Source organism: Lycorma delicatula, chromosome 1 (genome assembly GCF_047948215.1).
Source record: "Lycorma delicatula isolate Av1 chromosome 1, ASM4794821v1, whole genome shotgun sequence".
Classification (NCBI taxonomy): domain Eukaryota; kingdom Metazoa; phylum Arthropoda; class Insecta; order Hemiptera; family Fulgoridae; genus Lycorma; species Lycorma delicatula.
This window is the reverse complement of record NC_134455.1, coordinates 267753704-267777648: the sequence shown is the minus strand read 5'-3', so window position 1 is coordinate 267777648 and position 23945 is coordinate 267753704. Positions and strand designations below refer to the sequence as shown.

The following is a 23945-nucleotide window of genomic DNA, read 5'->3' as shown; positions in this document are numbered from 1 at the left end:
ATTTTTTTACACTGTTGATTAACATTCCATACTAAGATTTACTTTTCATTTTCAATAAACTGATTTAGTCCAATTCTTGGTGTCCCAGTACAAATGGTGTAGTTTCCTTTTGTAATGTAAGGCATGTTAGTTAATGTTTTGTGTGTATTAATGAAATTGTATGTTTTTTTGAGTTTTTTGTTAGTGATTTTTTTTTTTGTAATGGCAGAATTTAAATCCATAGTTAAAAATAAAAACCTATGTAGTCAAGCTTGTGAAATAGTTGACAATGTATATGATTTTATGACAAAAGATGCAATAAGTTAGGAAAATTAGATGACAACATTTAATATATTTAATATGTTATTTAAAAATGTGAAGAAAGAAATGTGGGATTTCAAGATCACAAGTTCAAAAACTTTGAAAAGAAAAGTTAGATCTTCTTAAATCTAAATCGTAGTCGTGCTCATTCAGTACACTAAAAAAGTAGAAATAACATTCAATACCAACTCGATGCTCAAAAAAGTTGAAACAACGTTCAAAGTGGATTAGATAGTTTTCAACAAGGTATTACAAGAAAACATAATGAACTGCCTACATTAAATAAATTACATGAAGAACTTGAAAAGAGTATTCAATTTAAAGGTTTTAGTATACTACACTAGCAGCTATCCTGAAAGAGTTAAGGTTTAAGTGGTGCAAAACTGATAATAATAGGAAACTTTTAATTGAGAAAGAAGACGTCTGATGGAAAAGGATAGAATATTTAAGAAGAATGATTGATTACAGAAAACTAGATTCTTTATTTAGACGAATCACTTATTTTAATATCGCATTCGACAACAAAATTGTGGTCAGATGAGAGTAGTGCAGAATTAAAAGTGCCAATTAAGGTGATCAGTTAATCATAATCCATGGTGAAAGAGAAATGGGGTTAATTCCAAATGTAATGTTAACTTTGAAAAAAAATTAAAAAAGCAGTGATTATCACAACAGCATCAATAACAATTTCAATAAGTGGGCATAATAATTTCATGAAATAAAGAACAATATTCCGTTTAATAAAGCAATGTTGAAATTACAATTGTATGACATAATTAAATCACACAGAAATTCAAAAATAAAGTAACATTTTGATGAACTATTAATAAAATATGGGCTAAGGTTCTGCGACTTCCACCTTACCATCCCAATTTAAATCTGATTGAGACATACCGTCTCAATCAGAGTTGACCATACCGGTCAACTCTGGAAAGATACATTGGTTGGTAGTAATAATAGAACGTTTTTAATGCGAGATATTAAAAAATTAACTGAGGAAAAATTAATGATTGGTAACCATACTGCAAAACATTTAAAAAAAGTTGAAACTAAGTATAAGATTATGAAATGACTATAAGACAAAATGACGGATTCACTAACCAGTTATCGACTATTCACACTAATCACTAATCGACAAAATGGTAGATAAATTTATCATACATCTAGACTGCGGCAATGAAAGTGACTTTTCCAATGAAGACAGAGAAGATGTTGAACTTGTATAGGAACTGGACATATAATGTAAATTTCAATTAAGTGTTAATAATTAATAGTATAACCAACAATGAAAACTAGAAAAAAAAATTTGAAAATTCTATGTAAAAAAATTCTACATATTGTTAAAAAAAAATGAACAATAAAAAAAGAATTGTACATCTAATTTAATGCTATTATGGATACAATATACATTTCAGCACTAGTTAAGTTTTTTTACTGTAAAATACATCTAAATTAAAATTCTTGTTTTTACAATCTTTATTTATTGAATTATTAATACTAATTGTGTAATAATCAATTATAACTAATAAAACTTGAAAACTGTAATAAATTTAAATGTTCATTTAATAAAAGTACAATGACTATTATTGCTGTCCTGTTATATAATTGTAAATGTTTTCAGGTTTGGTAGTAGTCTTGACCTTCTGAAACACAAGCTTTAATTTTCATTGAATACACTATACATTTGTAAAAATAATTGCAGGAAGGTAACTTACAATGAGTGTGTAGAGAAGAGTTGAACTTTCAGTTAAAAAACTGACTATGAACTTTATAATTACCAAAGAATATTTAAAAAATATATATATATATATATTTTACTATGTTGTGAATTTGTGCATTCTATCAAAAATTGAATTTCAAATAGACTAAAAATTTCAAACTGATTTGTGCTGCAAATGTTCAACCTGAAAAGGGCAAAAAGAAACATAGAAGATGAAACTTACACATTCAGTTTTTCAGTATTTGCCTATGTGATTTATGGATTCTTTTAGCTAGTTACATTTAAAAGTAATATGACTTAAAATTGTTATTTCTGTTGTTGATATCTTCTTATTTTGATGGTTAAATCAAATGATTTTGAACTGAATATTTAATAACAACTTTTTTATTCTTTCTTGCAGCAAGTTTTATTGATTATCTTAAAACAAATATAAAAGTATTCAGTATCTTTAATATCTTATTTAGAAATTTTAAATTTATTTTGTTATGAATAAAAACAAAACATAAATAATATTCTGAATAATTTAGAAATTACTGATTTAATTATTATTAATTCAAAGCTCAGTTATTATGACCTTATTGTTAAATAATTAATAATGTTATTTATAATAATACAAACAATTTTGATGTATGAAATGATTCTTTCAAACATCAACTGGGCAGTGTTAATAATATCTTACAACACTATGATTCATGGGCATGAAATAAACTTATTAATTATATTCACAACAATAAAAATATTTCACAATATACATCAACAAAATATGTTTTGCAACAATAATATTATTTAAGTTATTCATACAATGAGAATCAACAGCATAAAGATAGTTATAAATAAAATATCTAACTTATATTAAAACATTATATACAGTATGTATCACATTCTACAAATGTTATATTATGTTTTTAAAATTAAAAATAAAAACTCCTGATGCAAACATTTATTATTGGAATGCTTTAAAGATATTATTACCAAATTGCTCCAGAAGCTTTACAGTGAAAACAACTGACTGAAGTTTTTCCTAAAAAGGAATTCTTTTATTTTAGGACCACTGCATTTTTTGCATTTTCATCTTAAATGTACAACAGAAAATGTAGACAGCAAAATTATAAATGCATGTTAATCATTTACCCTGCCACCAAATAATTATAGTATACCTTCTTAAAAGTGTTTCACAATTAAAACTCCATCATAATTGATTCATTTATTGTAATCCTATAACGTTTCACTCGCACAAAATATTTTCTTAATTTTAGTAACAAACAACGATTAAACTTATTAAAATCCTTCTTTTATTATCAGGTGTTAGATATGTGCAGAACTTAGCACCGATGAATCAAATAGAACACTAATTTTCAATAACTGCAAGATAATATAGCAATAAATATTTACTACAGAATTTTATAAGTGACAAGGACTTATTAATTTTTAGATGTTTCTTGCATTTTCTGAAAAAAAATCATCACATTATTTTTTAATATGTAATACAACTGATGTTATGAAAAGGATATTTTTATACAAAGTTTTATTGTAATTAACAAACACTACATTATCTCTGAATTCCATCTGCTTTTAACAGATTGAAAGAAACACATAAATAAGCTAATATAATTCCAACAATAACAAAATGCTATAATAAAAAATATAAAATCAATGTCATAAAAAAATAAACCTATAATACAAATTAATTTACAACTTGTAGGACATTAAGGGTACACATCATTAAGTTGTAGAAGCCACTCAAAGTAGCTTTACATAAAATGTCACATAAAAAATTCCTCAGTAGATTCAGATAAAGGAAGTCATGTTCTGGCCACCATTGGTTGATCCAATATTGATATCTCAATCTGTGTATTAATTAAGAAAATTGTAAAAAGCAACATTTAAAAACCAATCCTCAATTTAAAACATGCATAAGAACATTGTTGAAGTAACAAAAAATTAAATATATATTAATATATTGGGTGATAGTAAAAAATAACAAAGCAATGTACTTACATGCATATTTTATTGATGAACAGGATATTTCAAACAGTTTTGTATACAACACTTATTAACTTCAAACAAGTTTTTCATGAGCTCTTTTTTGTTCCGTGTAAAATGTCTGGACGATATTAAATTTCATCCCATACATTATTAAGAATATCTGGAGTTGTTCCATTAATTACACACACGATTACTATTTTTAGTTCACTGATGATAATCTTTTTGTGTTCACCCAGACTTGACAAACCCCCAAAGAAAAAAATTGAGTAGCATAATGTCAGGGGGTTGCCAATGTTCAATATGTGGTGCTGCATACTCTTGTAACAAATTTTGATAACTAATGCCAGTAACTGCTGTCTCTGCAAAGAAGAATGTTCTGATCACTTCATAAGCAGTCAATCCACACCAAATGTTAATTTTCAGACTATAATGTTGTGTTCAGCACCATGAGGGTTCTTGATACCCCAAATCTGACAATTGTGATGGTTAACATGACCAGAAACATGTAAAATAGCTTCATCAGAGAAGATTAATTTTTCTAAAAATCCATTATCTTTATTAAGTTTATCAAGAATGTACACAGCAAAACTGTAACAACGTGGTATATTGGTATATTGCCATCTTCAATTGCATGCACAAACTGAATTTTACATGCATAAAGTTTTAGGCACTTGTGTAGAACATTTGAGCACTTTATACATTGCAGCAGGTGAAAAAAATGTAAAGCATTTATCATTAATTGAGAGTGGTAAAATCATACTGCCGCCACTTTACATAAAACTCATGTTTCATGTGAAGTGAGTCACTCATGTTTTTCATGAGTCACTTCCTAAGACTTATGAAAAATTGTAAAAAAGGCACTAGACAAAGATGGACCAGGATTTAATCATTTAAAAATAAGTTATATATATATATATATAACTTTAGTTATATATATATATATATATATATATATATAACTTTAGTTTTATATACAGTTACGGTATTATAAAATAAATTTGGTATTATATAGTTATGGTATATAACTTTAGTTATATATATATATCAGTCTGCAAATCAAAAAACTGCTTAAGGACCCAATTTTTTATGATAAACTTAGCAAATGTGAACTAGCTGCATGGAAGACCTTCTACGACGTCGGTGGTTTTTAGGCAACAGAAAAGATGAAAAACAAATGTTTAGGATGTAGGATGTCATTAAAAATCCATTTCCTACACCCCCACCCAGACTTTCTCCCAAAAATTCAGGCTCCTGTCAGCAGTGAACAAGGAGGGCATTTCCATCAGGATATTCTGACATGGATATTGATACCAAGGAAGATCGGTGACTATTGTTGGTTTTTGTTTAGAGAAACTGATCAAACATTGTACAAGCAAAAAAATTTGTTAATATATTTTTAAAAATAAAGGCAACAGAATTCCAATGATTTAAACTTTTAAAAACTATTATTTTAAAAACAATTCCAATGATTTAGACTTTCAGAAACTGTTATTTTAAAATTGTATTATGTATTTCAATTTATCTGTGTTTGAATAAATAAAAATTTAGTTGATTTAAACTAATTTTAAATGGATATGCATAAATAATTTTTTTTTTTTAAATATTGATTTCATAGTGATTTTGATTTACTTGTAAATAAATCGTACGTAACTGAACATTTTCCCACACGAGTAAGTCAAGAGCAACTTTCACCTGTCAGTAGAAAAAAATGTTTATTATATTAGGACTGCGTAACACTGAAACACATATCTAAACTAGTTATGTCTCAGTAAACCTGTTGAAATAAGTTACCTGGCAATTGGCATCTGCAGTCACCAGAATTCAATGTGTTAATTCTAAAATAACACTGATTTTCTCAAACATTAATTTTATGCTAATTGCAAGATTCATCAGATTTTCTTAACTGAAGGGTACCTGAAGGTTCATACTTATCAACATCATTGAATACTGGCTCCAAAATTCAGTTTTGAAAAGCAATGGTTAGAAGAACAAAATATGTCCATTTTCAGAATTTTTGGTGGGGAAATTTCAGTTTTAATTAACTTAAGGTTTAAGATGGTAAGGGTCCTGGGCTTCTTTCATATTGTTTAGGTTTTGGTGAATCCTTATGAAATGATGTAGGTTTAAAATCTAATTTGAATATCACAAAATTTTGTTTTGTTAATGAAGGGACCTAACAAATTTGAGATTACCAGGGTGAACAACATGGCTCTAACATCATAAATCTTTCATTGGTTCTAAGATACAAAATATTTTGAAAAATTGAACTGAATATTCCAATTTTAAATTTTGAATTAATTGGATCTAAGCTTCTTTTGAAGGCAAGGGAGCATGAAACTCTTGGAGAACATTATTCTTTTTAGTTTCTTTTTGTAGGTCTTGGAGAACATTATTATTTTTAGTTTATTTTTGTAGGTAGTCACACTTTTTGTAAAATAATTTTTTTAAAACCACTTAATTTCAATTTTTGCTAGTTAAAAGTTATGGATGCTTGGAAGCCTCTATATCACTGATTTAAATCTTTTTATGTAATTTTTTTTTTAACATATTTTGAAAAATAGTGATTCAGATACTGGAATATTTTAATTATTGTTAACTAAGGATGACTACAAAGCTAGAAGGCCTGACCTCCTATACAGTATGATTTCTAATTCAAATATATTATTCTAATTTTAATGCTATTCTCAAGGTATAATAAAACATCTTGAAGAGCAGTAAGAATATTGCAATATTTTAATTTTTTGAGGTTTTATTTTTTCAGGAGATACCAATGTGGCCATGGAATCTTGAACCTCTTGGCCATTACGCATTTTAACTTTTTAAAGTACAAAAAGTTTGAATATCGCATTATTTTAACTTTCTGTTAACTGGATAAAGGGAATTGGATCATTTGGGACAAAAAGGCTCTTGAAATATTATTAAGCTTTTTCTGAAGATAAATCATATATAAAAATAAAAAGTTTAAATGCCACAATTTATTTCAATTTGTGATGATTTAAGTGCTTGAGCCAAACTCTTATATACATGAATAGTATTCTTTGGCTGTTTCCTTTTTTAATATTTCTTGTTACAAATGGTTCTTGTTTGAGCATCAAAGATTAATGTAATCCCATATTTATAAACTTTTTAAAAGTTTCTGCAAAAATAAAAGTGACATTAATTTAGCTGCCAATATAATAAAACTGTAATTAGCTTAATTTTGAATCTAACCATATTTTTATCACTGCAAATGTCACTCGGAAGTTAGTTTTTATACAATTTGAAACTCAAAGGAATTTATTAAAAAAACCATATTAAGAAATTTTAACTTCCTAATATAGCATTTTCGATAATAACATTATCAAAAATTTAAAATTTTCCTTTATTAACTTTTCAGTAGAAATTCGAACTTCAGGGATAAATTCAAGACCTCACTGTTTGTGCATAACTTATTCAAAAATAAAAAAAATTGTACATTTGTAAAAATCTTTTGTCTTCTAAGTTTAAACAATAAATTTAAATTAAAAAAGTAAGAGTAATGAATAATAAAATTAATAACTTACATCTTAATATTTCTTTTGAGTTTGGTGCATTCAGAAACAGACAGGCAAACATAGTCTGAGGTAAGTACAGTGGTGAATCTTTGGTGAAGACACAATACCGTATCAAGTATAAAGCTTTGATTATAACAGCTTTACCAATAACGTCATTTACAACAAATTAATAATTAATGCATTTAATATAGAGTCAATAAAATATGTATACTTGTAAAAGAAACAGTAATGGAGAACTAGCAGACATAAGTGTGCGAACGCATTTGAATTGCCAGTAAATATTCAAAATTATTATTTATATTGTAAAATAATAAATAAACTGTTTCATTTGATTTATCTATTATTACACATACTGAACACTAATTAGTATAGGAAAGCAAATCAATTATGTTTCCATGAACAATTACAGAATTGTTAAATGATTCTATCTTTATTTTTAAAACAAAATATTAAAAAATATGATTTTTCATAAAAAAAAAAATTATACAATATTCTCCAACAAAATAAATAAATCTTTTATTTTAATTTAGCAGAATAAACTGGTGTTTGTTTCTTATATCAGCTAATATCCGTGTCATAAAATCAATTACTTTTCAGCAGGCTCTAACTTGTTAAAAATCTTTCTTTTAGTTCAATATCTATTTGAAAAAATAAAATGTAAGTTATATAATGTAAGTATTTTATATAATGTAAGTTAGTGTTTAGTTTTTTACTTGTAAGTTAGTTTTTATAAAATTTGAAACTCAAAAAAATTTGTTAAAAAATCATAGAAATTTTAATTTCCTAATATAGCATTTTTTATATTAATAACAGGGATTTTAAATTTTCCTTTATTGACTTTTCAGTAGAAATTCGAACTTTAGGGATAAATTCAAGACCTCACTGTTTGTGCGTAACTGATTCAAAAATAAAAAAAATTGTACATTTGTAAAAATCTACAATATGTTACTGTTATTTTATGATAGAGTAAAAATCAAAAAGCACAAGTCTCTTCATCTTGCACCCATTTATACCCTGAGTGTGCAATAGATCGGTATCTTTGAACAGCATAGAGGTATAAAAAAAATAGTCATTTATATGCATGTTAATGAATATAAGTGAAGGTATGTGGATGTTAACATTAACTAGTAAGATAAAAAATAAAAAGTAATAATTGTTAATATATACTTGAAAATTTTGTTCTTTATCAACATTAAAACATGTTTTATTTGTAATTGTAAGATAGCCATTGCCAGGACACTGACCAAACTTCCATTAACCTTGTACTTGGACAAGAGAAATCAGGAGTTGTCTGGTGTTCCCTTTACTATTGCTGAGGTGGAGAGTGCTCTCTTGCAGACAAAAAAAAAGAAATTGGCAGGAATTGATGGTATTTTCCCCCAAGCTTTTAATTCACATTGGCGATGCTGCTAAGAAAACAGTTCTAATCGCCATAAATTTGACTTGGGAAAGGAAATGCCACAACAACAGAGAAAGGCCAAAATTGTTCCTATACTGGAAAAAAGGTAAAGAAGCCAATAAGAGGAGAGTTATCAACCAATATTGTTGACACATGCTTTCTGCAAAGTGGCAGAAAGGATGATTGCAAACTGTCTAAATCAGTTGGTTGATGCATGAAAACTCGTTGACGATGCTCAGATAGGGTTCCCCAAGCACCGCAGCACAATGGACCATGTAAAAAAATTTACACAACATGTTAAGAGCAGATTACACAGGAAAATATCAACATTGGCAATACTGGAGGACCTGAAGGTCGCTTATGACACTGTCTGGTGGCCCAAGCTCATACATAAACTTGTCAGACAGGAAATCTCTGGAAACCTGTTTAGTTGGGTAAAATCGTTCCTGTCCCAAAGACAGATCCGGGTACAGTATTCCAACTACACATCGAGATTTCGCATTCAACAGCAAGGACTAGCCCAGGGAGCCGTCTTGAGCTGTTTGCTATTTAATATCATGATAAATGATATCCTGGATATGGTAAGAAGCGTGCCTGACATCCAGGCACTCCTTTATGCAGACAACCTACTTTTCTGCAGAACCAGTGGATCCATCTCTTCACTCGAGGTCTGTTTAAATAAGGCTCTAATAAAACTATAACAATGGGCAAGGCAAAACGCAATGACAGTGAAAGCATCAAAACCATCTTTTATCTGTTCTCTCCATCAACAAAAATACCACAGATCCACCTTCAGTACAATGGAATAGTGCTGGAGGAAAGCAATGTATCCAAATATTTAGGGGTTCAACTGGACAGACGTTTAATGTGGAAGACCCATGTGGACCACTGTGTGGAAAAGGTGGTAAAAAGAATTCGCCTACTAAAAAGACTGACAATCACTGGGAGTGGTACAAATCTGGATGTTCTCAAGACTGCCTACAAGTAATACATAAGACCTGTGCTAGTATACGGGAGTGAAATGACTGCCATGGACAGTGCTAGCACAATAAGCAAGCACGACGTCATTCAAAATGTGGCCTTAAGGGTAGTCACAGGCACTGCTAAGTCCACACCTATTGCAGCCATGGGGGAACAGACTCAGATTGAGCCCCTACAATCTTACCGAGAAAGGGTGGCATTGAGATTCTGGGAGCGTTTTAGGTGAGTCTATAGTAGCAATGGATCAACTACCTGCAAGCTGCTGACACAGATGAGCTGAGGATGCAGATAGCTCCACTCACTGCATATGAAAATCTTATGAGGAAATATGATATTCAGCCCATGGACACTGCACCCCTGTGCACGAGCCAGGACTTCTTCAACCACTTACCTTGAGCTCGCTATGAACTCAAGAACCATTTGATGCCAAAACACGGCTCCATACACATGAATTGAAGCAGCTAGCCCTACAAACCATCCATAAGGAATTTCTGGAGGACGAATGGATTCATGTCTACACCATGGATCTTTAATTTCAGACAGTGAAGAAACAGGAGCTGGGTACTACTGCTGTCTTTTCCAGGGACATATAGCCATAGGTGCTCTTTGCAGTAACTATGTCGAAGCTGGAGCAGGGCACGCCGCTGCAACCAAATTGGATAAGCTGGTTTCTCCTTTGAAAGTAGTGTTTTTGGTCAATTCCCAAGCAGTTATACATAATCTATTGTGGCCGGAGGACAGTTGAATGTAGAAGAAGACTGGAAAGCCTGGGAAATCACGGGTGGACAATGATGTTTCAGTAGATACCCAGTCATGTCAACATACATGGAAATAAGGAGGCCAATAAACTGGCCAAGTTAGGAATGACTCCACACTAAGCTAGTTGTCCCAAGTCCTTGCATTCATTCAGAGCACTGGTCAATGCGGTGGTCAACAGATGGGACGAACAGCGCCTCTCTGAGACAGCTGCTGGTAGGAGATGGGAGACTTTGGTCACTGATGGTCCTATCAACTCCGGCCTACCATATGTGGTCAGCGTAGCTGCCTTCCAACTAAAAACTGGCCACTACTATCTTGCTTATCACCTTCACCACATCCATGTGCTGCCGTTCCCTGTATGGCTGCAGGGCAATGGATGCTGATCACCTGAGAGATTGTTCAGCCCTGGACTACACCCAACTGGATGAGAGCCTGGAGTTTGCAGAAGCCTGTCTTTATTGGTCAGCGCATCACCAAATGGCTCAACAGCCAAGGGTGAGTGTTGGCTAATAAGTAAGTAAGATAAAATTTAAAGGTAAGATGTAATAATAAATGGATACAAGTATATGTGAGATAAGTGTATGTAGTAGAAAATTATGTTAGATTTGTACTATGGCTGTCCTCTAATCATTAATGTATATCACGTGTGTTTTTCAACAGGAGTTTTAATCACTACTTTTTTATTCATTTGCTTGCAAGATCTTCCTTGACTTTTTCACTTTTAGCAATGGCTAAAAATAATTCTAAATATTTATAAACAACAGTAAAAAAGGATACGACACGTAAACCTCTATCAACAGGATTTGTAAGAAGGAGTCCTCTAGGCATATAAACTCTTTCATTCTGTTCTGATACAAATTTGGCTACTTTTCTCAGGCACTGTAACATTAAATAATTACCTATTATAAGTGTTTAATATTAGGATTTTAAACAATTTTATGATACAAATTAAACCATTGATAAGTGAATATTAAAACTGTACAATTTATAAGTACCATCAACCAAAAAGGGCTTATCTTGACAGTGCTTTGTAATTTTCATTTTATCCTTAGTGTGTTTTCAAATTTTAAATTAAAATTCTTTTGGACATTTCAACATGGTCAATTTTATTAATTTAAACAAATGATAGATACGATCTACATGATATATGTATATAAATATAATATTTAAAATCACATGTGAGAATACTTATTATAGGAGAGAAATTAATTAACACACTACTATTATTAGTAGCTATTAAAAGTGCAAATGTGTATACGTCTTAATAATTTAAACATTTTTTATCAATGTAAGATACACTTGTAAACATTTTTTTGTGGACAAAGCAATATCAAAATAATACAGGATTGATTAACATATTAAATATTATTATTATTATTATTATTATTATCAAATGTCAGTTATTAGCAAATGATGATGATGATCATTCTGCTTCAAAGAGAATACCTTGTCTTTAATTCAAGACTGATATCTACATAAATCATTATTACTGGACCCTTCTTTCCATACTGAAAGTTGGTGATCTGGCAGATAATGTTCTGGCTGTTTGTCTTCACTGCATTTGATTTTCTGCTTCTGGGATTAATTGGCCCAGGTTTCTATTTGTTATCTTTTTTACCTGGTCTCTACCCATCATATTGGCCATCTCACCTGAAATTTTTTCTCTTAAATTTTTCCTTGAACAATGATTTTCTCTTGTCTTCCTGTTGACAAACTATATGTCTAAAGAATTGCAGTATTCATTGGTAGCAAATAGAAGATAACCTTTTCTGCACAGAGTTCTTTGAGAATTAACATGGTTGTTCTCTTTTCCATCTACGATTCTCCTTACGGCCACATCTCAAAACATCAATTCTTCTCTGGTCTTCTGTTTTAACTGTCAAAGTTTCAGCACCATAAAGGAAGACTGTAAACACCAGAGTCTTCAGCAGCATCAGTTTAATGCTTGTAACACAATCTTTCAAGATCATAGACAGCTTTGATACAGCATCTCCAGCTAGTGCAATTTTCCTACGTATTTCTTCAGTTAAGCCTTCATCCTTTTCAATGCTAGAATCCAGATAAATATATTTTTCTGTCATACACAGACAATAAGTTTGTCTGAGTAAGTGAACTAGCTTGATCAATAACCATGATCTTCATATTATCTATGTTGGTCATTAAACTGAATTTTTCACTTTCTCTTTTAAATCATTCTTTAAGTTCCTTTATTTCAGTTTCTGATTGCAAACAGAATGTAATGTCATCTGTAAATCTGAGATTGTTGATTCACTGCTCACCAAGCTCTATGCTACCACTTCAACCACTTAGTCTTACCCTGATAATTATATTACCCAAAATATTATTAACTTAACAATGATAATTTATGCATAAAATAAAATAAAATAATTATTATAAAAAAATTCTGTGATAAACAGTTTATTAATGAAAAGAATCTAAAAACTGATAAAATGGTCTGTCTCAAGATTATAATGAATGTGACTTCTATTAAAACTTCCGTAAAAATTCAGAAATTTTAAATCAAAATATTATTACAGTAGGTTGTAATTAATTTTTTCATGTATAACCAGAGGGTACCCCACAAAGAAACGGATGAACTTTCAGGACATGTTCTTTCTACTGGTAAAAATAATTAAAAAAGTACATATGAAAATAGGTCTGGAAATGTGTTATTTTTGAGTTATGGCTAGCGAAAGATTTTGCCCGGACTTCAGCTCTTCTAATAAAAAGAAGCCATACTGTAATTTCTGAGACCCAAATTAAGTTGTAAAATTAGTGGTTTCTAATGTAATTTGAGTTGGGAAATGGATAAAACAGGTCCCAGAACTGTAAGTGAAGTAGTTTTAAGACATTTGATGTAAAACACAAAATTCAGAGTCGAAAAGCAAGTTTTTTTAGGTTTGTAGTACAATAGCTTTGTTTAAATAACTGTGGAAGATTTAGTAATAAAAATTGTAGAAATTTAATTATGAGAAAATTAATGTAAATACCACTAATAAAAAGTAAATAAAACTTTTAAAAATTGATTTTTTATTGAAGCAAAACAGAAAAAAGATATACAAAAAATCATATTATGCTTTCTGTACCTAATAATCATTATTCTTAAAATAGCAAAACAAAAAAAAAATAAAATACATGAAATGATAAATGGTACCATTGCCACTAGATGGCACCCAACAGAATTAATACTGAACTCATCTGACAAAGAAGGAACAAAAGACAAGGAAAACAATAATTTATACTGCATTATGTAATTTACTACTTGCCCAAGATACGTTACTGAAATGATCTAAATTAGCTTAATTTGTAAAAGATAAATCACAAACCTTACCTTTTCATAGTGTGTTTCGGAACATATATACATAAGATAAGCAGTGAGACAAGCCATACAACCTTCACAATACGTACTACATGATCCTTTTTCAGCTTCAGCAAAGTAAGTATTTAACTGAGAAACGGTGTATGAAAAAGCTGCTTGGTCCAGCTGGAAAAAATATGCATTCATAGATTTGGTCATGTTCTAATAAAACAAGAGTAAAATTAGGAATTATTAAATAATTTTTCACTAAAAAACCAATCTCTTACATCAAACAATTTAATATATACAAATTGATTCACAGGCATGCAATACATAGGCAAATTAGAATTAATTCGTTGATTCTTAAGACTTTTTTCTAGTTTTAATATTTTTGAAAACAGGGTGCATCTTTCATTTACTTTCAATAAGTAATATAACAGCCTGTAAGAAGCAAACATGGACTATCAATGTAATAAGTAAACCTGGTTTTGAGCAGTTTTTAACGTACAATACTTGAAAAACATGTAAGCAAGATCTTGTGCAGACAGAAATATCATAGCTATTTGAAATACTCCCATTTCATCTATGTTGTGGTCAGTGTTTTGTTAGGTTTCTATAAGTGAAATATTATATATACAGTGTAATATTATTGCAATTAATATGCATCATATATATTTACAAGAATATAGTGGTTTTTAATCATCTACTGGTTTCTAAAACCATTAGCCAGTTTAGTGGTCTCAAAATACTGAATGAAATGTCATTAAAGATTCACATTGTAATGAATAATGAAATGAAAAGTAATTTATGCTAAAAAAAATAAAACAACACAGGAAGTAATGAATAAGAGAAGTAAATATTTTCATTTAAAATTACGCTAAAGCATTTTACTAAGCCAAAGAAAGAACACTATACAATCAAATTGACCACGCCATTCCACAATTCTGAATGATCCCTGATCTAAAGGACTTGATAAAAAAATAAAATAAAACAGAAGCACCTGTGCTGTTTTTCCAACATGACAAGTAATGCACCAAAGTAATGATAATGTCAAATCAAGGAATAAACACTTTCATGAGTATGAGAGTAGGAGGTCAAACACTGTGTCGCCAAGGGCTATTTCTGAGACATCTACATGCAAAGTGCTTTCAATAACTTCTGAAAGAAAATTAATGAATTTCCAAAAAATTATTCCAAATTACTGGATAGTGAAAAAGCAAAATATGTGCATCCAGTAAAACTGGGTCAATAAAATATAGCTATGTGAAATTTGAAGTGCCATGAAATTATTATGTTCCTAAAGAAATATATATAAAAATCTTGTGTCGACACCAGATGACTTCCTTGTATGCCTATTAAATTACATATACACAATTTTTTTTAAATGAAACGTCCATAAAATTTTATTTCATTAACTTCTGATATTTTTTCATATTTTTTTTTATTGTTATTATTGAATTATTATTTATTATAAAATCTTTTTACTATCAGAGGTTAATAATTTTTAATAAATCAATATATTTAAATTAAAAAAAAAAAAGTTATAAAAGGAGATGAAGTTGGATTCGAACCAATGTGCCTTACCCTCGTAAGATCCAAATATTTCATTAATTAAAATTTTATTTGACTATAACTCTGAAACCAATGAAAATAAGTTCCATCTATGATCGTTGAAAAGCTCTTAATGAGAGCTCATTACTGCAGTTAAGAGAAAGTCCAAAATCCAATTTTTTTTTTTGGACACTTTTGGTTGTCGATTGCAATCAAAAAGGGAAGTGCACAACTAGATGTTACAACAGTCCTAAATCCAAAATTTCAACATCCTAAGGCAAATTATGCCTTAGGATGAGTTATGCAGGATACATATGTATAGATGTCACGCTGAAACTAGGCAAAATGAATTCAGAGATGGTCAAAATGGATATTTCCATTGAAATTTGAAAACCAAGATTTTTTGTGATCACAATACTTCCTTTACTTCATACAAGGAAGTAAAAATTACAGCTTATGAAAAATAGTTTTATGATTATGCCTAACAGCAAATAAATGGAGAATGACTTTTTTAATGTCTGACAGGAAAACAGTACAAGAAATTGAAAAGCAACAGAGTATACAAAAATGAATCTTAACTGAAAACTGCAAATCTCAAAATCTTTTTGATATCAATGTATGAATGGTTCAATTCATTACTTTTGTATTTTCTTGATTGAAAAGAATAATGTCATGTTAATGGCAAAAACAAGATTTAACAAGTTCAATAAGGTCCTGGGCATGGTAACGGATACTGGATAACTGTTGAGCAATGAAGTATGGTGAATGCTTCATAAACAGAATCTTTACAGTTTCTACTTGCAGAGGATTCAAAATTTGCTACCTAGAGATCTTGCTTTGCAATTAAATTTCTGTCATTGGCTTTAAGACAACTGTCACAATTCTTTTTATTTTTTTTCCAGAAATATAAACCAGTTTGTAAAATGGGCTTAATGTTAATATTTGGTGTGGTATTATTGAAACATTTATTATTTATAAATGCCTACAGGAAGTAAATAAATTGTTTTGTAAAAGAACTTATCACCACTTTTAGAAATGTTCCTCTACCAAGGTGGTAAATGATTTTACTTTACAACATGATGGGGAACATCTACATTTTGTAAAGATTTTAAATGAATATAATTTATTTAACAATTGGATTGGAAATAGTGGACCAAAAAAATTAACCTCAAAGTTCATCTGCCAGTGGACCCACCTTTGGGAGTGGGGTCATACAAAAACATTAGTCTAGTAAAAAGGGTTATATGGGAAGAGTCAGGGATGAGAATTTACAATGCCTTGAAGTTAAACAAAATAATCATATAAGGCCACAGCACACAAAGCCAATTAAGGAATTTTAGATCAAAGTATTATGTAAACAACGGAAGAGAATGTTCTGAATAATTTATATAATTATGAATCTGTAATAAGGTTTTTTTTCATTTATTTGAGTACTTGATTTTGTTTTTATAAAAATGATTTTTGGATTGGTTTAAAATAAAAACATTCTTCTGTCATGTTTTGTTTTGAATAATAAAATTTCTTAAATTTGTATTAGTTTTCAATTTTGCATTAGAAAGCTGGTTCATCAGTTTTCTCCTTAATTTATGTCCCAAAAATTTTAGTATGGTGCAGTTTATTTTACTCATGAGGGAAGAAATCTGGAGAAATTTCTTATCCGCCATAACTCAAAAAAAAAAAATTCTTAGAGCCATGCTCATAAAACTTATTTTCTTTTTTTTATTAATACAAGATATCTGTAACTACTTCTGTTTCTTTGTGAAATACTATGAAACACAAAAAAAAAGCTTTTGTTGAAATTACACATTCTGATAAGCAGTTCTCACTGCTGGCAGTCATAGAGATAATCATGACACACACTCTGATGAGTGTGTGAGTATGTATTAATTGTTGGGGTATATCAATAAGCAGAATTTTCATTACTGGGCAATAAGAAATCCCTATTTCCAGACAAATGTCTTCTTTATTATGATTAAGTAATCTGCTGTTGTATGGTAAAGGCCTTAATTTTTCAAACAAAATAGGATGTTGGCAACAATAAATTAACTATGGTACATTAAACTGCTGTGTGATTTCATGATGCTTCTGATGCTTATAATACTGACTATATCTGCACTAATGCAGGCACAATTTGGTTTCAAAAAAATTTGGCTGCATAAAAAGCAAAGAATTCAATTGATTTTGTAAGGAAATATTTTCTTAGTAAGATTTCCCATTTTCTAACATGATGCCATTAAGAGATCTTGGTCATTATCTCTCTACGTGCTTATGACAATTTTCTTTGGACTACCTTGAAGGTAGGTTTGTTTTAAAACCTAAATAGCTAAGAAATGGAATAGTTTTAAATTCAATCTATAAGAGTAGATTTGCAATGGGGGAAGCCCTTAAAATGATGCAATTAATAAAACAAGGTAAGTAAGCATTAATGACATTTTTTTCTTTAAAGTTATGTAGATATGCATAACAACTACTATTTGTTGTTTATAACAATTAAAATCTGCCTTAGTATTAAAAAAATTAAAAATATCCAGTTTAATGTAAAATTAAAAAAACAATGCTCACCGAGTATTATTTAATAATTTAAGAAAATATTTTTTCTATATAGGGTACATATACAATTTGAAAAGGAAGCACCAGTGAAGTGTTATTCAGAAGTTAAAAAAATTCATGGAACAGGTTTGGTGTTAGACCAGAAATGTCTTTGACACAGATCAGGTTTAACAATGTAGGTCATACAGGACATTACAGCAGTAGTTACAAGATCTCTTCCTAAATCTTTGCGGAGACATAGCTGGACAAACAACATTTCACTAGTTTCAACCCCTTCTGAAGTGAGAATGCTGAAATGTTATCCGTGAGCTAACTATTGCTGATTGAGCAGGTTTTCCATGAGCTAACTATTGCTGATTATACTAAAAGGGTTCACTACTGTCAATAGTTCACAAACTTCGTTACAGGCAACAACAGCATTTTAGATCAAGCATTTTTCATAGATGAAGAATGGTTTTACCTTGGCGGGTAGGTTACTAATCAAAACTACAGAATGACTGGTTGTGGGGTACTGAAAACCCACACATTTTCTTTGAATTTCCCCTACACCCACAAAAATTAGGCATATAGTGTGCAATTTCAAGGCAACAAACAATAGGATCCCTGTTTTTTTTTTTTTATAACTGTAGATGCTGCCATCTATCAAGAAACTATACAATGGTTCATAACCTTACTGCAAGAGGATGAGCATGACTGGTAGTTGCAACAGGACAACACCACTTGCCACACAGCTTGCTCTACTATGGAGATACTACAGGATTTTTTCAGGTGAAAGAATCATTTCTAAAGGATTGTGGCCACCAAGATCCCCTGATCTGACTAATCCAGACTTCTTTCTATGGAGATACCTAAAAGAAATCATTTATAGGAACAATCCATACACCCTGCAGGATCTGAAGACAAACATTACCAATCCATCCAGGAAATAGACGGGGTACAGCTAACAAGAGTAGCCATGAACATGGTCAAACATGTGCATAGAAGTGGATGGGTATCATTTTCAATACCTTCTGTAAATAATTATGCAAGTGTTTGCCAATAAACTATTATTTATAGAATAAACTAAGTGATGGGCGACTTATTTTAAGTTGAACATTCTGTATAATAAAAATATAATAAGCATACTAATTTTAGAAATGTAATAATGAAAGTTCATGCTTACTTTTCCTTCAAGTTCTGACGGAAAATGTGCCTGAAAGCGTACTGCAGTACCATCACTATAATCTCTCTGGACAAACACTTTCATACATAACTGTGTCTGACCTTGTCGTGGTCCAATGTCATCAAGAGGAGTAGTGTGATTTGGCTGAAATTAGATAAAAATATTTTTAAATTATCAGTTTAAGGTCTGCGTAAGTATAATATTTAGAATCCATGATTAAAAAGGCCAGTAAGGAGTGGCAAAAGTTTCCTCAAAAAATGGCTTCACTGGAAAATGCAGATGTTGATTAAAATAAACTTCTTAACAAAATATTTGAATTTAAAATTGTTGATATAGATATGATTGAGCAAGAGTATCAATATATGAACATTGGTTGATAAAATGAGAACTTATACAAACACCTGGTCAAAAAAAAAATTGGACAAATTGTGCTTCCTTCCATATATGGTGGCTACCAATTTGACTGTGGAAAATATAGAAGTTCAAACAAAAGTTTATAAGCCTCCTAAGAGATACATTGAAACTGTAAAACAGTTATTTTAATATTTTTTATGCTTCACTTATCGATGCTGACCACTGTAACCAAAATTAAATGGCACTAATGACCCACAATCAGAGGTAGTGTACTTTTATTAATTCCAGTTAATCCAAATAGCAAAATGATATCTGGTAAAAAAAAGCCATTTACTCTTATTACCCCTCTCTCCTGCATGAAATCACCCAAATTCATAACCAAGGTGGCATCTAACATAAAGGAATCATGTAATTAGTATAAAAATGTGGCCGAGTCCAGAAAAAAGATAAAAATTTGTTTTGCCCTACTTTATGAGGGTATAAAAAAGACTAATACCATCAGAAAGTACATTAGCTTTCTAAGTGGGATTAGATTATATGCAAAAATACAACTATCTTTTAATGAAATTTTGATATATCGGAGCCAAAAGGTCCATATCTCCTGCCTTGTTGATCAATTTTGACAAAAATGAAATGGCGTCAACCCTTCGTACAAAGAAATCATCGTGCCAAATTTCATCCAAACTGGTCCTATCAGTCTGGAGATTTCAAACAAAAAGCAGGCATATATATATATATATATATATACAACCCTTTGGAACTTTTCAGTGATAAAACTATTATTTTGGTTAGAAGGGGTCATGAAACATCAAGATCTCAAAAACCTGGCATGCAAAATCTGACCCGATAAGCATATTTTCCCTTACAAAGTATACCAAAATATCTGGTAAAGTAAAAGGGATAGTGTGTTATCTTTGTAAAAATATTGTTGAATTGTTAATCTGACATAGGTGCTTAAATCTTGCTGTATGTTAGTGAAAATAAACAGTTTAATCATCAAACTTTTGTGTTAAAAAATTATCAAGTTCTGAAATACTTATGCATGCTAATGGAAAAAAATGCTAACAGTTTTCATAAAATTTCATATTTATGTAAAACAAATTTTGGTTTGTTGAAACAAAATTTCCAACCGTTTAAAATAAAATGTATAACTAATTAAAGTGAAAAAAAAAACAGCAAAATAGATTTTATACAACATATATACAAGAAAATACTTCTTCATTGACACTACAGCTCTTGTCTGCAATGCTAAGAAATTCCACAGCTCTAACCCTTAGCCTTTGGCTAACATGTCTCTCTAACTCTTGACACTATAATTCAATTCCTGATTCCCATTTTTATAAAATCATCCAGTACAACTTCCAGCTGTCTTTTCCATGATCTGTCCTGTCTATTTTACATATAGATCCTTCCATAAAGAATTTATACATTCTAATCTTTCCATTATGTTCAACTGGCCCACCAACTTATTCTAAAAGACTTCACTTACCTCAATAAATCTTCTCCCTTGATTAATTAATTATTTGAGCTATATATCTGTACCTCCATATGTCTCCTTCCTTGATTGATTATTATGTTTTATGAAAAATTTTTTTACAAAAGTTAAGATTTTGATAACACTTTCAGTTAGAGTGTAAGCTTTTAATGTGTGTAATATTGTAGGTCTGATAGAGTCTTATAGTGCTTTAATTGTGTATCTTTTGAAATTGTACTAAACAAGGCTTCACCCTATTATTAGATACAATGCAATCTAATCAGTTACACATAGTTATTCAGATACACTCCCAAACAGTCAAATACCTTCACTCATGGAAGTAAAATTCCTTCGTAGCAGGAAGGAAAAATGAATTTCTGAAAATGCTATTGGAGTAGCTTGCTGGGGAATGCTTCTGGATTTTACCTGAAGCTCTACAGAAGGTGTATGTTTGTATGACATGTTACAGCAAAAGGATTTTTTTTTTACTTTGAACTGTAAATCAAACTTTGTATGTATAATTAGAAACTAACAGGTTGACAATAAAATAAACAGATTTTATATTGACCAAAACATAAATGCCATCTAGTAAATAATGTATGCAATTTATAAAGCTTTTACCTGCAACTGGTATTACTACATAGCCCCACACTTAGTGTTGGGCTCACTATATTGGGCTATATTGTTGGGCTCACTATGGCACACTATATTGTGTAGGTAGTAGACATGACTGTCATGTTAGTGATATGAAACAAAGAGCAAATTCTGTTTTAAATTCTGGAAAAGTGAATCTGAGACTTAAACAGATGATTTTGCATGCATGTATATATTTTGGGCAGTTATTCAGGGAATACACATAGACATATGGTAGGAAACCCTTGAAGAGAAGAGAAGCCTAAACATCCAACTTCTGTTTGTAATGAGAAATTCACTGCCTCACTTTAAAGGATTAAAAAAAAAAAAATCAATGGGTATGAATCATTGGAGACGAGTATGGTTGAACATAACAATTTGTCAAATCTGTACAGTAAGGTTTCAGCAAGGTCACTTCCTGGTGTGCGCTGCATTACTTTTTTTCTTTTTTTTCCCTGTTTAGCCTCCGGTAACTACCGTTAAGATAATTCTTCAGAGGATAATGAGGATGAAATGTATGAGTGTAAATGAAGTGTAGTCTTGTACATTCTCAGTTCGACCATTCCTGAGATGTGTGGTTAATTGAAACCCAACCACCAAAGAACACCGGTATCCACGATCTATATTCAAATCCGTGTAAAAATATCTGGCTTTACAAGGACTTGAACGCTGGAACTCTCGACTTCCAAATCAGCTGATTTGGGAAGACGCATTCACCACTAGACCAACTCGGTGGGTTGCTGCATTACTTATCACATGATGAACAATATGAGTATGTAATGCGCAAAAGACTGCCTTCAAAATGTTCATGTGAATATCAAATTTTTAAATCAATGGCAGAGGACGAGACATAGCATTAATGCTATGATCTTACAACTAAATGTACTAAGTCAGAGTACCAAAAAATTAATTTTTAAATGCAATACGAGGTTTGTGTGTTTCCATAATAGGAAAGGAATTATTATTCTGTTCAGTGTTAGAAATATATTTAAAACTTGGTTTGAAAATTGTGTTAGATTTGGGTTATTATTGTTTGTTTATTGATTAATTTTCAAGTACATTATGATGTGATCCTTTTATGTAAATACTACGTATCAATGTTGTAAATATGTGATTCGCTTTTATTAGATGGTTAACAAATTTTGACAATATGTTCTATTGCTATGGAATTCTTATATGTCTTTACTGTATCATTGAAGCTATCTCTCATAGCTTCAATATTAATAGTGAGGATTAATAATGTATATTTCAGTTATTTAATGGTAGTAAGAAATTGTAATAGAAATATATGTGTGCATAATATAAGTGCATAATCAGCAGAAAAAAAGGTTCTTAATCACAACTGACCATGGGTAGTAAAGCTTAAAAAAGTAAACACTTTTTATCTTTATTTTTAGAACTGAAATGCACAGAGATATTGGGGTTCACTTCAGGGTGTAAAACATGAATTCATAACTGTATTATGTGTAAACATTCTTTACTTCTGAAAATAAAAATTTAGATTTGAATATAAAAGCATATTCAGAGAATCTATTCTTGGTCTGTAAAAAAAAATCTAGCCTTAACTTCTAAGACAAACAATCAATGAAAATCATGATTTTACACTTAGAAATACTCCCATACATAGTTTCATAACATTCTGCTGAATTTGAAATTTTGCAAAAGATGAAATTTACTCCAATGTATTAACTATAACTGCTACAACGCAGTTATTTGTCGCTTAACGATAAATATAACAGTAATTTTAAATATGTTAGTAAATATTAACAATAGCTATGTTTTTCACCAAATAAGTTAATTATTAAATCTGCTTTCTTAAATAAAATCTACAAATACAACAAGCACGTTTAATAATTAAAATATATGTTTCGATTATAATTTTAAAAAATAAATATATTATATAGGTTATGTATTATAACCTACACTAATATACCTATAATATACAGGTTATGGTAGGTATTACCTACCATTCCTTTTCCTGCTTTCATAGAAGGTGAGCAAATAAAATATTGACTGATGCAGTGTTATTTAATCATACAATCTAGATATTATTAGGTTTTAAAATACTATTACGTATAAAATAAAACAAAATAAAAACAAATATCACCAATCACTGTTCTGACGCTCTACGTCTGCTATAGTGATTACTAAATCTGTATTCGTGAAGTACTAACAAAATTACATAACACAGAGAAGGTACTATCAAGGAGTTGTAGTTTTGGGATTGACACAGAAAATAGTAAGA

General features: G+C 30.2%; 1 protein-coding gene across 4 annotated transcripts; it reads right to left on the bottom strand.

The window, feature by feature from the left end:
- Window positions 1-1713: 1713 nt before the first annotated feature.
- On the bottom strand, window positions 1714-23880 carry LOC142331213 (golgin subfamily A member 7). Of its 4 annotated transcripts, none has more exons than XM_075376976.1 (5): window positions 23808-23880; window positions 19240-19383; window positions 14010-14162; window positions 11456-11557; window positions 1714-3867 (listed from the first exon to the last, which is right to left on the bottom strand). In XM_075376976.1, exons 2-5 carry the CDS (start codon window positions 19321-19323, stop codon window positions 3823-3825), a joined length of 384 nt encoding a protein of 127 aa, XP_075233091.1. In that variant the 5' UTR covers window positions 19324-19383; window positions 23808-23880; the 3' UTR covers window positions 1714-3822. The 4 variants fall into 4 exon arrangements, with proteins under 4 accessions (XP_075233091.1, XP_075233087.1, XP_075233070.1 ...); XM_075376972.1 differs by having other exon boundaries at window positions 23634-23862; XM_075376955.1 differs by having other exon boundaries at window positions 1717-3867; window positions 23668-23863.
- Window positions 23881-23945: the final 65 nt, after the last annotated feature.

Bases quoted from the DNA above. Each gene is read 5' to 3' on its own strand.
- LOC142331213 (XM_075376955.1), bottom strand. From the start codon at position 23,688: ATGAAAGCAGGAAAAGGAATG. The intron at 19,384-23,667 runs GTAGGTAATACC...ATCTAATTTCAG, and splicing joins TGAAAGCAGGAAAAGGAATG to CCAAATCACACTACTCCTCT. The intron at 3,868-11,455 runs GTATCCTTTTTT...ATTAATACACAG, and splicing joins TTGATAGAGGTTTACGTGTC to ATTGAGATATCAATATTGGA.